The sequence below is a fragment of the Rutilus rutilus genome (assembly GCF_951802725.1).
Source record: "Rutilus rutilus genome assembly, chromosome: 15".
Lineage (NCBI taxonomy): Eukaryota > Metazoa > Chordata > Actinopteri > Cypriniformes > Leuciscidae > Rutilus > Rutilus rutilus.
Genome location: NC_140220.1, coordinates 2,211,059 through 2,223,862, shown reverse-complemented (window position 1 = coordinate 2,223,862; position 12,804 = coordinate 2,211,059). Strand labels below are relative to the sequence as shown.

At 37.9% G+C, this 12,804-nt stretch overlaps 2 protein-coding genes across 3 annotated transcripts in view; both read right to left on the bottom strand.

Annotated features, from left to right (window-relative positions):
* Positions 1 to 12,804, bottom strand: part of dspb (desmoplakin b) — a 44,345-nt gene that overhangs the window by 27,860 nt on the left and 3,681 nt on the right. For both annotated transcript variants that reach the window (XM_084431746.1, XM_084431747.1), the window contains exons 3-10: positions 11,687 to 11,817; positions 10,801 to 10,866; positions 9,380 to 9,533; positions 3,435 to 3,560; positions 2,659 to 2,736; positions 2,141 to 2,308; positions 620 to 724; positions 438 to 533 (exon numbers count right to left, since the gene is read on the bottom strand). In XM_084431746.1, coding sequence (XP_084287872.1) covers positions 438 to 533; positions 620 to 724; positions 2,141 to 2,308; positions 2,659 to 2,736; positions 3,435 to 3,560; positions 9,380 to 9,533; positions 10,801 to 10,866; positions 11,687 to 11,817 — 924 coding nt within the window. The remainder of the gene's footprint in view (positions 1 to 437; positions 534 to 619; positions 725 to 2,140; positions 2,309 to 2,658; positions 2,737 to 3,434; positions 3,561 to 9,379; positions 9,534 to 10,800; positions 10,867 to 11,686; positions 11,818 to 12,804) is intronic.
* LOC311305269 (uncharacterized protein) lies at positions 5,919 to 9,364 on the bottom strand (the record flags this gene model as incomplete). The annotated part of the gene is made up of 4 exons (XM_084432872.1): positions 5,919 to 6,621; positions 6,873 to 7,034; positions 7,122 to 8,336; positions 9,337 to 9,364. 2 exons carry the CDS (start codon positions 9,362 to 9,364, stop codon positions 7,372 to 7,374), a joined length of 993 nt encoding a protein of 330 aa, XP_084288998.1. The 3' UTR covers positions 5,919 to 6,621; positions 6,873 to 7,034; positions 7,122 to 7,371.

Genomic DNA, 12,804 nt, shown 5'->3' with positions numbered 1-12,804 from the left:
TTTCATGTTTTCTGTTTCAGTGTAATTTTTCTTAAAGTTTTAGTTTTGTTGTGTTTTGACTTGACATTTTCATTCGTTTTTTAATGTCCGTAGTTTTTCATTAAATTTTATTTAAATTTGAGTGTTTTTACTATTTCAAATTAAACTAAATAAAAATGAATAAAAATGAAATAGAAATGAAATAAAATATTTTTTATTTTATAAACTGCATTTTTATTTTAAATTAAAATAATTGTAATTTTAAAATAAAATGTTAAAATAAAATAATTGAAAAGTTTTTCTTATATTTGATTTCATTTTACATTTATTCTATTTCAAGTAACAGAAATGTTTTTCTTGTTTATGTTTTAACCCCGTCAGTTATGCATCAGATTTCAGTAAAATGCACGAGAAAAGCTTCAAGACTTGACGTGTGTGTGTGTGTGTGTGTGTGTCACCTGACTGTATCGAGCGTTTTCCTTCAGATGAACTTCGATGCATTTGGTGATCTGTAGAAGCCAACTCCACTGGGTCTGCAGCGTCTCCATGTAGGCCTGTGAGGAACACCATCAGACGGAGTGAGAAACAGCACACACACACACACACACACACACACACACTCACACTCACACTCACACACCTGGATCTTGTCTGACGCCGGGTGTTTGTTCTTCAGCTGACTGTCCACTTTCGTTTTGAGGACGTTCAGTTGAACTTCTTTCTGCTCCAGGTCAGTCATGAGTTTCTGAAACAGAGTACGGCTGAAAATAAACTCAAGTTTATCACTTAAATATTTACAAATACCACATAAACACCAATATAAGTAAAGAGCAGATGTTTAGATCAACAGTCCACAAGAGGGCGCAACAAACCAACCAACCAGAACCTTCTGATGTTCACTGAGAACAAACCTGCTGTTAACAGTGCCTTTAATTTAAACTAAACTGCAGAAAAGTTCAAAAATCTAGACGAAAATGTCCTATAAATTTACTCAGTTTCGTTAAATTTTAATTTTAATAAATTTTATTCTTTTCTATTTTAAATTTATAAATATATATATTTATAAAGATAAAATAGAAAAGAATAAAATTGATTAAAATTCAAATATATATACTTTCTAAGACGGCATCAAATACTATTTTATTTTATTTAATCATTTTTATTTAATTCTATTTCACTGAATACCATTTTATTTTATTCTAAAACAGCATCAAATACTATTTTATTTTATTTCATCATTTTTATTTTACTTTATTCTATTTCATTGAATGCTATTTTATTTTATTCTAAAACAGCATTGAATACTACTCTGTTTTAGTTTAGTATAATTGAGATACTTTTTTTTGCATAAAAAAATGCATAAAAAATTTAAATCCATTTTCTATTTTTCAATTTTTTTCCATTTTAATTTCAGTTAAAGTTTTCTTAATTTTGTTGTTTTGTTTGTCATTTTTAATCGTTTTTTATTTTATTTTATTTTATTTTTATGCCTATATAGCTTTTTATTAAATATTATTTCAGTTTTAGATATTTTAGTGCATCAAGTTAAACTAAATGAAATTGAGAAATATTGCCTTGGCAAAGTATTTAATATTTTATTTTATTTCAGTTAATGTTTATTTTATTTCAAGGAAACTAAACCGTTTTAGTTTAGGTTTTAATTTTAGTTAACAATAATAACCCTAATACTAGTCAATGACATTTTAGTTGATGAGAAAGTGCAAAAATGAAACAAAATATTCCCACATTTTCTACAATAATTTCAACATCAACATGTGTGTATAAAACATAAAACAAAACAGACGTGCGGAAACAAGTTTAGGTTGTGTATAATGTATTGTGATTAAATTGAAATATAAAACACATCCTTCTTTCTAGATTCTTCTTTGTCAAACATTGTGCATTATTAATATCTTGCATGAAAAATGCATCAAAATGAAGTTTATGCTCAATCATTTTGCTTCTCGAGTAAACATATCTTGATTTCAGAGTCTTTAGATGTTTGCACTGGACAAAAATAGTGAGGATGCTTTTTTGTGTTACTGTAAGCAGATTCCACACACACACACAGAGAGAGAGAGTCACACAGGTGTGTGTGTGTGTGTGTGTGTGTGTGTGTGTGTGTGTGTGTGTGTGTGTGTGTGTGTTCGGGCGCTCTCACCGAGAAGCTCTCCTGCTTCTGAGGCACGTACACGTCGATGCCTTTATCGCCCCAGTCGAACACCAGCTCCTCCTCTTCTCGGTCGTTCACCCACATGATCTGACTGGAGATCTCCTCGATGATGCTGTGCAGGTCCTGAAGCTGGAGCCGGCGCTGGTACGAGGTGCTCTGGAGATCACATCCTGATGTTTACAACTTACACACACACACACACTGACACATGAGATGTGCAGCTGCGCTTGACTGACAGAAGCTGTGTTTCCATTCGACGTCGGAGACTTACTAATCTAAACTAATTTTTTGGTCCGCTGTTAGTCCAATTATCCAATCACAGCAAAGCTTTATTCGGTTTCCATCATAGTTTATGCACATTTTCTTATCGGATAAAAATGTGTATTCGCATCAATTGAGCATTTTTAACATTAATGCGCATGTTTTTTACGTGATATCCTGAAATGCGCATGAATGGACACATAACTAATAGCTAATAACCACAGTGTGTTTCTGAAGCGACTCACCTGTAGACTGTCCCATTCCTGCTCGAGTTTGTTGAGATAGGATTTGTTTCCATCCGCAGATTGGTCTTTTCCTCGCATCTACAACAGATATTTCCATGATTTATATAGACTTTCATTTAAATAACATATTATTGATCAAATCATCATATTAGAGTGATTTGTGAAGAATCATGTGACACTGAAGACTGGAGTAATGATGCTGAACATTCAGCTTTGATCACAGGAATAAATTACACTTTACTATATATTCACATAGAGAACAGCTGATTTACACTGGAATAATATTTCACAATTTTTGAAGAGACTCTTTCAAAAATGTTTAAAAAATCTTAATTATTACATACTTTTGAACAGTAATGCGCATACATATTCAGTATATGTATATATATGTGTATGTGTGTGTGAGTGTGTGTGGTAAAAAAAATTGCATTGTAGTCATTATATATATATTTATAATGATTAAAATGCACAAAATAAATGCCTAAAAGTAGGCTGTATTTTATGTTTGTAAACTATTATTTCTTATATTTTTCTTCTGGTTTCGAGGTGACCGATGTACCGTGATCAAATAAATCTAAATTTGAGCTAACCTTCAATATTACATGTTTAAAAGCAAACCAGGCATGAACACAAACACAAGCACAGTTTCTAAAGGTCCCGCAGCCATGTGGAACTGAACATGTGGTGCAGATCGAGATCTCTCAGTGCTGAAGGTCGTGTGTGTGTGTGTGTGTGTGTGTGTGTGTGTGTGTGTGTGTGTGTGGTCCTGAACTCACCAGATCCGCTCGGGCTCGATCCACCTCCACACTTCTCTGGATGGAGCTGTGAAACGTGTTGTGATTGGCTATCTGCTGCTCGATGGTTTGTAGATCATCTCCCCATGATGCCGTCTCGATCATGCGCTGCTCACACACACACACACACACACACACACACACACACACACACTTCACACTCAACATCGGATTATCTGCACATTTACAGTTGAAATCGGGCAAAGAAATGCATGATGAGGATGTTTATACAGTCAGTTACCACTCACACTGAATCACATGGCTTGTTCCTAAAGCGTTCCTATTTTAAGTGTTTACACTGGAAGTCTGTAGTTTTCTGCTCCGTCTGGATTTACTGCAGCATCAAAAGTCCTTAGCTAATAAAAATATGTATTTGCATAACTCACGTTCCTGTTTAGTTCTAAAAATATCCTTTCTGAATGTTCAAAACGCCCAGCTTTTTAAGAATGTTTCTGGTTATTCGAATGTTAAAGTGAACATTCCATTTCATCATCAAGTTTAGAATGTTACTTTTGAACGTTCGGAAACATGTAGCAACATTTAGAAAACGTTAAACGGACGTCCAAATAAAATGTTTCAGAAAAAAAACTTCCACGAACGATGTACAGATAATAGGGCCGTCTCAATATATCGCAGTACAAAAATGCAACAACATGTATCGTGGATAGTTCAGCCAAAATAAAATAAAAATCACGTTTTCAGAGTTTTAGTGTCAGTACTACATTAAACTACTATATATAATGTTGAATATAATGTATAATAATGCAATGGGGGAATATTAGTGTGTCCTGATAATGCCAAATGTCTGTTACCAGTAAAAAAGTGTCCTACGTTATTTTAAATATATCGTCAGTGAAAGAGTGAAAGAATATTCATCTGAAATAATTCAGTTTTTCAGCTTCAGAATCATGAATATTGTTATTCTGGCGTCTCTATTGTCCTGAGCTTTGGGTTTCAGCACCAAGTCCAAGACTATTCATTCTAATCAACAGTGCATTTTCTGTTAACCTTATATCATATGTCTTGAAGTATCGCAATAGTATCGTATCGTGACATGAGGGATTCATTCCACTAATAGAGAATGTTTTTGTGTGAACGTTTCGAGAACATTATTAATAGATATTGCGGATAGCTCTGAATGAATGTTCATTAACGTTACTGCAAGAATGTTTTTGAACATTCCATTTTATCATTCTTCAAACAAATTTGGAATGTTACTTTTGAAGGTTCTCGGAACATTCCGAAACAAGTAGTAACATAAAAAAAATATATATTAAAAAAAATCCATAAATCGATATATTTTTTTATAATAAATGATAAAAAGAAATAATGTTTTTATGCTACTGTTACTGACAGAGAGAACCTTGCAGGAACTTTCCCCGTTACTGGGAAAACACACAGCAAACGTCTGTTTTTCATTAACTCTGACCTCACTGACAGGAGGAGTGTCGTGTTATTACTGACCCCTGCGTGGGGCTGAGGAATTCTGGGGGTTTAGAGAGAGAGGGAGAGAGAGAGAGAGAGAGAGAGAGGGAGAGGGAGAGAGAGAGAGATAGAGAGAGAGGGAGAGAGAGAGAGAGAGACAGAGAGGGAGAGAGAGAGAGAGAGAGAGAGAGAGTATTGCTGGGTCAACAGTTTGAGTCTGAAAGCAGTGTTTCTGTGGGCGAGTGAGAGGCAGTTTGTGTATTTTGGCTGGATGTCTCGCTCTAATCTCTCTGAGCTTCATTTCGTCTGCTCAGTATTGCTTTCGTTTTCTCTCACTCTGTCTGTCCTGGGAAACCTTCTCACCCGAGTCCTATCGGCACAGAGCGCACGAGATAACTGCTATCTCTGTGCTATTAAGTTGATGTCTATTTCTGTCACATTAGGCCGAGAAGCTCCGCCCACGCTGAGATCTCATTGGTTGAGAATCCTGCTTCACTTATACTGTATATTAAACATCAGATACACTAGCATTCGAAAGATATTTACAATCTTATTCAGCAAAAACTGACCCTAAAGACATTTATAATGTTACAAAAGATTCTATTTCAAATAAATTACTGTTTTCAACACTGATAATAATCATAAATGTTTCTTGAGCATCAAATCATCATATTAGAGTGATTTCTGAAGGATCATGTGACACTGAAGACTGGAGTAATGATGCTGAAAATTCAGCTTTGATCACAGGAATAAATTACACTTTACTATATATTCACATAGAAAAGAGTCATTTTAAATTGGAATAATATTTCACAATTTTTACTGTATTTTTGATCAAATATATGCAGCCTTGGGTCAAATACGAGACTTCTTTCAAAACTAGTGTACATTTAGATTTGTTTTATTTATTACTATATTATATCTATATTGATTTATATATTTATTTCTATTTCTAATATATATATATATATATATATATATATATATATATATAAAAAAAATTTTGCTCTCAATATATTTTACAGATAAAAATCTCAATATATTTCAGTCTTCTGATGACGTTTATATCAAATAACACATAGAAACTACATTAAAGCCATTGCAGTATTTCACACTCGTGCTTTATTATAATCGGCTGCAAACATGGCCAGTCCTGAAACACATAAAACGTGTTGTGTCTTGCATGGATAAAGCAGTGTAAGAGTTACGAGACTTTGATAAGGTTCTGAAGAGAGACACAGCTATAGGGGCTTCTGCATGTTTGTTCGCACCGCAGGAACCAGGAGCGATCTTAGAACTCCTTTTAGAGGACCTAATTTAGCTTTTAGAGGACCTAATTTAGCTTTTAGAGGACCTAATTTAGCTTTTAGAGGACCTAATTTAGCTCATTTAATTGAGTCGGGTCTAAACCAGCGCTATAGGAACAACCAGTGAAGTTAGTGTTCGCTGATTGGCCGAACGCACGGAAACACCAGCACCCGCCATTTAAAAAAAAGCTTTGTAAACACACAGATTATAGCCTATATATTTACTCCAGAAACTAACTCTACGAATATTAAATCAGTGATAGATGAGCCTCTTAACCTTAAATACACTGAGGAGAATCCCAACGAGACTTTGAGGCGACGGAGAGAAACATGATCATGTGTTTCTGCTCATCAACCACACGGCATACGCTAATACCTCTTCATTACTGTCTACTTTCCCTGTATAACAGTTCTCTAATCACGTATTATAGACAGGACTGTTTCACACCTGAAAGTCCGCACCAAAGTTCATGTTTTGATACATTTTATACATTCGGTAAGTTTTGGTTTGGTTTCACATTGCAATTATGCGAGCGCACTAAAGAACTGTACGTGACACACTTGCGTCCTGTCGTCATCATCTCTGTGGGCTGCATCTCGACATTGATTGGCTTGTAAACGGACATACGTCTGAAGTCAGCGTGTTGTCAGTTCGGCGGGTAACTTTGACAGGAATGAATGAACAGACGCAGAGAATGTCTAATAAGGGAAGAACTTCCACTCTCAGTAACTTCCGGCTTCTGAACTGGTTGCAGTTCCACTCTGGCTCCACATGAGGGCGCTCACAGGACGAGTGCAGTTCCACTCTGGCTCCACATGAGGGCGCTCACAGGACGAGTGCAGTTCCACTCTGGCTCCACATGAGGGCGCTCACAGGACGAGTGCAGTTCCACTCTGGCTCCACATGAGGGCGCTCACAGGACGAGTGCAGTTCCACTCTGGCTCCACATGAGGGCGCTCACAGGACGAGTGCAGAATGAATGGAGGTCTATGGCGCTATACTCCTCAAAATCCACTTTTCTCGGGATATAATTTTTTGTCTAGTAATTTGAATGTTGTATTCGAAAGGAGATGCAAAGAAATTACACATCGCTGGGTGTTAGATTTTTTACAGTCACTTATTTGCTTTAAAAAGTCTTTTAAAATGTCAATGACGTCATACACATCGTACGACCAGAGATACTGCTTTACGGCAATCCTTCAGTCACTCTGGTGCTTTCGCGCTCTCTGCACTTTCTTTTCTCTCGAGGCGTCGACAACACAGCTGACACAGGTACACACACAACACAGCTGACACAGGTACACACACAACACAGCTGACACAGGTAAACACACAACACAGCTGACACAGGTAAACACACAACAGCTGACACAGGTAAACACACAACACAGCTGACACAGGCAAACACACAACACAGCTGACACAGGCAAACACACAACACAGCTGACACAGGCAAACACACAACACAGCTGACACAGGCAAACACACAACACAGCTGACACAGGTAAACACAACACAGCTGACACAGGCAAACACACAACACAGCTGACACAGGTAAACACACAACACAGCTGACACAGGCAAACACACAACACAGCTGACACAGGTAAACACACAACACAGCTGACACAGGTAAACACACAACACAGCTGACACAGGTAAACACACAACACAGCTGACACAGGCAAACACAGCTGACACAGGTAAACACACAACACAGCTGACACAGGTAAACACACAACACAGCTGACACAGGTAAACACACAACACAGCTGACACAGGTAAACACACAACACAGCTGACACAGGCAAACACACAACACCGCTGACACAGGCAAACACACACAGCTGACACAGGCAAACACACAACACAGCCGACACAGGTAAACACACAACACAGCTGACACAGGTAAACACACAACACAGCTGACACAGGTAAACACACAACACAGCTGACACAGGTAAACACACAGCTGACACAGGTAAACATACAACACAGCCGACACAGGTAAACACACAACACAGCTGACACAGGTAAACACACAACACAGCTGACACAGGTAAACACACAACACAGCTGACACAGGTAAACACACAACACAGCTGACACAGGTAAACACACACAGCTGACACAGGCAAACACACAACACCGCTGACACAGTGAAACACACGTGCTAGAAGAGCTTTTGTTTTGTTGTTTTAAAAGACCATCAAGCGGTATCTCTGGTCGTAATCAGTCCTTCACTGACCAATCAGCGTTCATTAGCAGAATGCTAGCATGTTATGGGCAACAACAACTCAACCTGTAAGAAATCCAAAGGACAGAAGTACTCGTTCATTCAACTTTCGACCTATAACCCATGTTGAACTTGCAAAACCTACAATCAAATCTGAGATTTCTCAACGGCAATCGGGTGAAAGAGACACATTTAGCCGTCTAGCCCCATAGACTCCCATTCATTCTGCACTCATGGGCGATCGCCCCCAGTGGAGCTCTGGTGGAACTACAACCACAATTCGGTACAATAGGACTTAATAGGGAGTGGCCAGGCTCTCCGTAGACGGGCTCTGACAGACGCATATCGTTGCCACTGTACTGTTATTATTACGGCATTACTCCTGCAGCGTCGACTGTACTCGAGGCTAGTTCACATTTGCCAAATGAACGTCCTCATTGTGCGAGCATTTGATCGTCGCCGGCAGGAAAGGAGGAGAAGAGCGAGCAATCCTGCGGGAACCACCGGAACTTCCTGTAAATGTTCTGAAAGTCCGAACCATACAGAAAATGCGTTCACACTAGAAACGAACCAAACCTTTCTTCAGTTTGATCCGGACCGAGACTTCCTCTTTTCGTCTGACTAAATTTGGTCTGTTTGCTCCGGATCGTGATCTGGGGGAGGGTTCACACCTGTGATTTTGATTCGGATCAAACTGAAAAGTCCGAAAATCCGGACCAAACAAGGTAGGTGTGACAGATCGTAAACTAATGAACATAGAGAATAATGCGAGCACTGAGTGTTCAGTCGTTCTCAGCGCCGTCAAAATAAAAGTCTCAACGACAAGCGCGGCTCACGTCACTTCAGAGTTCCTACTGGCGGCGCGAATGCAACCAGGAAAACGTTCCTAAGGGGAACCATTAGTTCTCAGGGAACCATCCTGCCCGGTGCGAAAGCCCGCCATGTGAGCGTCACGTACCTTCTGCTGGAGGATCCAGGCCATGGCCTCGCTCAAGTAACGGTTGGGTTCCTCACGGCTCATGGTTCGCCGGATGGTTCTGCCCCACCTCTGTTGCTGAGAACCACTTGGAGGCCCGCCGAAATCTCGGATCTGCTCAGAAAATATATTCACACTGTTCTCACACACACACACACACACAGAGAGAGAGAGAGAGAATATAAGGTTACAGTGGAAGTGAGCATAGAAAATCATGCATTGAGATTTATTACGAAAACCAAGCAGAAGATCCAGTTTAACGTCTACAAATATACGTGGTTATCTAGTAAACTGTAACGAACTGAGTGTAGTAGTTCGTTTATCCTCATTTTGTTCCAAACACGTATGAGTTTCTTTATTCGGTGTAATGCAAAAGAAGATAGTTTGAAGAATGGTCACGCTGCTCTTTCACATACAATCACTGATTTAGTATTTCAGTGTTTTTTTTGTTGTTGTTTTTTAGCACAAATAACTAAACACTAATAACTATATATATATATATATAACACTATAGAACTATAACTGTGTAACTAATAACTATATCTAAACATTCTTAAATCAAGACACATTTACTTGAGAAGCGAAATTATTTCAGATTTAATATGACTTGTTTTTCAATGAAAAAAAAAATCAAAATTAGGGTGAGTTTACACTTAAAAGTAGGAAAAACCTGTCCATATGGTAACATAAAATACATTAATAATTCAAATTCAAATGAAAAGTCTATTTTTCTTGACTAATTTTATTAGAAACATACTGATTCATGCATGTACACTACGGTTTAAAGATTTGGGGTCCGTAAGATTTTTTTGAAAGAGCCTCTTCTGCTCACCAAGGCTGCATTTATTTGATCAAAATACAGTAAAAATTGTGAAATATTATTCCAGTGTAAATCATCTGTTCTCTATGTGAATATACAGTAAAGTGTAATTTATTCCTGTGATCAAAGCTGAATTTTCAGCATCATTACTCCAGTCTTCAGTGTCACATGATCCTTCACAAATCACTCTAATATGATGATTTGATGCTCAAGAAACATTTATGATTATTATCAATGTTTGATTTCTATGGAAACTGTGATACATTTATTTTTCAAGATTCTTTGAAAGTTCTAAAAGAACAGCATTTATCTGAAATAGAATCTTTTGTAACATTATAAATGTCTTTGCTCTCTCTTCTGGTCAGATGAATGCGTCCTCGCTGAAGAACAGTGTTCATTTCTTTCCTACATAAACTCAAACATTTAAACGGTAGTGTACATTTATCAAGACATCGACATGTGAGGTTTGCATGCAACAGTTTAGCCTTTTTTAATGAATTTAACTTTATTATTATGCAATATTATTATTATTATTATTTTTTTTTTTAGCCTCATGGTTCGCCGGATCGTTCTGCTGCCCCACCTCTGTTGCTGAGAACCACTCAGAGCCCCGCTGAAATCTCGGATCTGCTCAGAAAATATATTCACACTGTTCACACACACACACACACACACAGAGAGAGAGAGAGAATATAAGGTTACAGTGAAAGTGAGCATAGAAAATCATGCATTGAGATTTATTATGAAAACCAAGCAGAAGATCCAGTTTAACGTCTACAAATATACGTGAACTGAGTGTAGTAGTTCGTTTATCCTCATTTTGTTCCAAACACGTATGAGTTTCTTTATTCGGTGTAATGCAAAAGAAGATAGTTTGAAGAATGGTCACGCTGCTCTTTCACATACAATCACTGATTTAGCATTTCAGTTTTTTGGGGGGTTTCTTTGTCTTTTCCAGCACAAATATCTACACATTCTTAAATCAAGACACATTTACTTGAGAAGCAAAATGATTTCAGATTTAATATGACTTGTTTTTCAATGAAAAAAATTTGCCTTTTTTAATGACTTTAACTTTATTATTATGCAATATATATCTTTTTTTTTTTTTTTTTTTTTTTTTGACTTTATTTAACCAGGAGAGAACCTCACTGAGATTAAAGTCTCTTTTACAGGAGTGTCCTGGCCAAGATAGGCAGCCCACTTATACAAATACACACATAATACACAACAACTGGTGCCGATAGTAGGCAGAAATTACTTTTAAATTACTTTCGTTTACAGAATTCCCCATTCCTACTCCACATCATTTCCGGTCTTCTCAGCACTAAATATTATGGCAAAAAGGCAAAGCGAATGTGATGCAGAGCATGATGTGTGGTTGCTGAGGTGCTTTTCGCGTAATACTCTGAGGTTGCAGGGTTACTGGGAAGTTTCCGCACGACATGTGAATGCCTGACGTGTCTCACCTCCGCATCACACTCTCCGACGGCAGGTTCTGCTGGTTCAGCTCTATGGCCAAACCTCGGAGCTGTTCGGTGATCTCAGCGGCGGACGCCAGACAATTCTGAGCTTCCGCGAAAGCGTTCGCATCTCCGCCCTGCAGTGCAAACACACACACACACACACACACACACACACACACACACAGAGAACAATAGAAACCAGTCGTCAGAAAAGCCCAGGATCAACAAATCCAAACATTAACTGCCGAGTGTGTGAGTTTAGGCCTTTGTTTATTTGGCTTTTTCAGAACAAACACAAATTAAATCTGTAAAATCAGTTTTGTGATAATCTCAGGTTTGTATGATCAACATTGTCGTCTATTCGCTTTATTCAGGCCAGTGGGAGATTTTCATGACTGAAATCAATGCTGCATTAAAGAGGACCAATTTTTCAAGGTATTGTTTTTGTTTCTCTTCTCTTCTAGAACAGGTTTTCCTGCTTGAATGTTGATTATTCTCCTCAAGTTCTCCATTGTTGCGGCTCCTCTCTTCCCAGTCTGTCAGTAACGCTCTGTTTAGTTCCTGTCTCCATGAAGCCCCTCCTTCTGAAAAGCACACTGTGCTCTGATTGGTCGGCTGGATCAGTGTGTTGTGATTGGTCGAGCGCTTCGAGTGTGTTTGGGAAATGTCCCGCCCCTTACCATAACCGCCAGTTTAACACACTACTAACTAACTCAACCAGGCCCCGCCCCTTTATTCTGCGCATTAATTATTATAATGAGGAATATTGTGACGTGTTCGTTCCCGGGAGAAACTCACGACTACAATGGAGGCGTTTCAGGAGTTCAGAAACAGTGACACTGATATAGAGAAGAACTCCTGCTGGAGGGACTTTGTGCTCAAACTTTAACTTTAAAAAGCTTTAATATTTGGTATTTTTGTCTTATTTTGTTTAGTCTTTTCCAGCACAAATATCGAAACATTCTTAAATCAAGATCCATGTACTTGAGAAGCAAAATGACTGAAGATATTAAGACTTAAAATTAAAAATTAAGTGAGTTTATGCTTAAGAGATGAAAAGACCTGTCCATATAGTAAAATTAAATTAAAATGCACAAACACGTTTATTTTTTTATCATTTT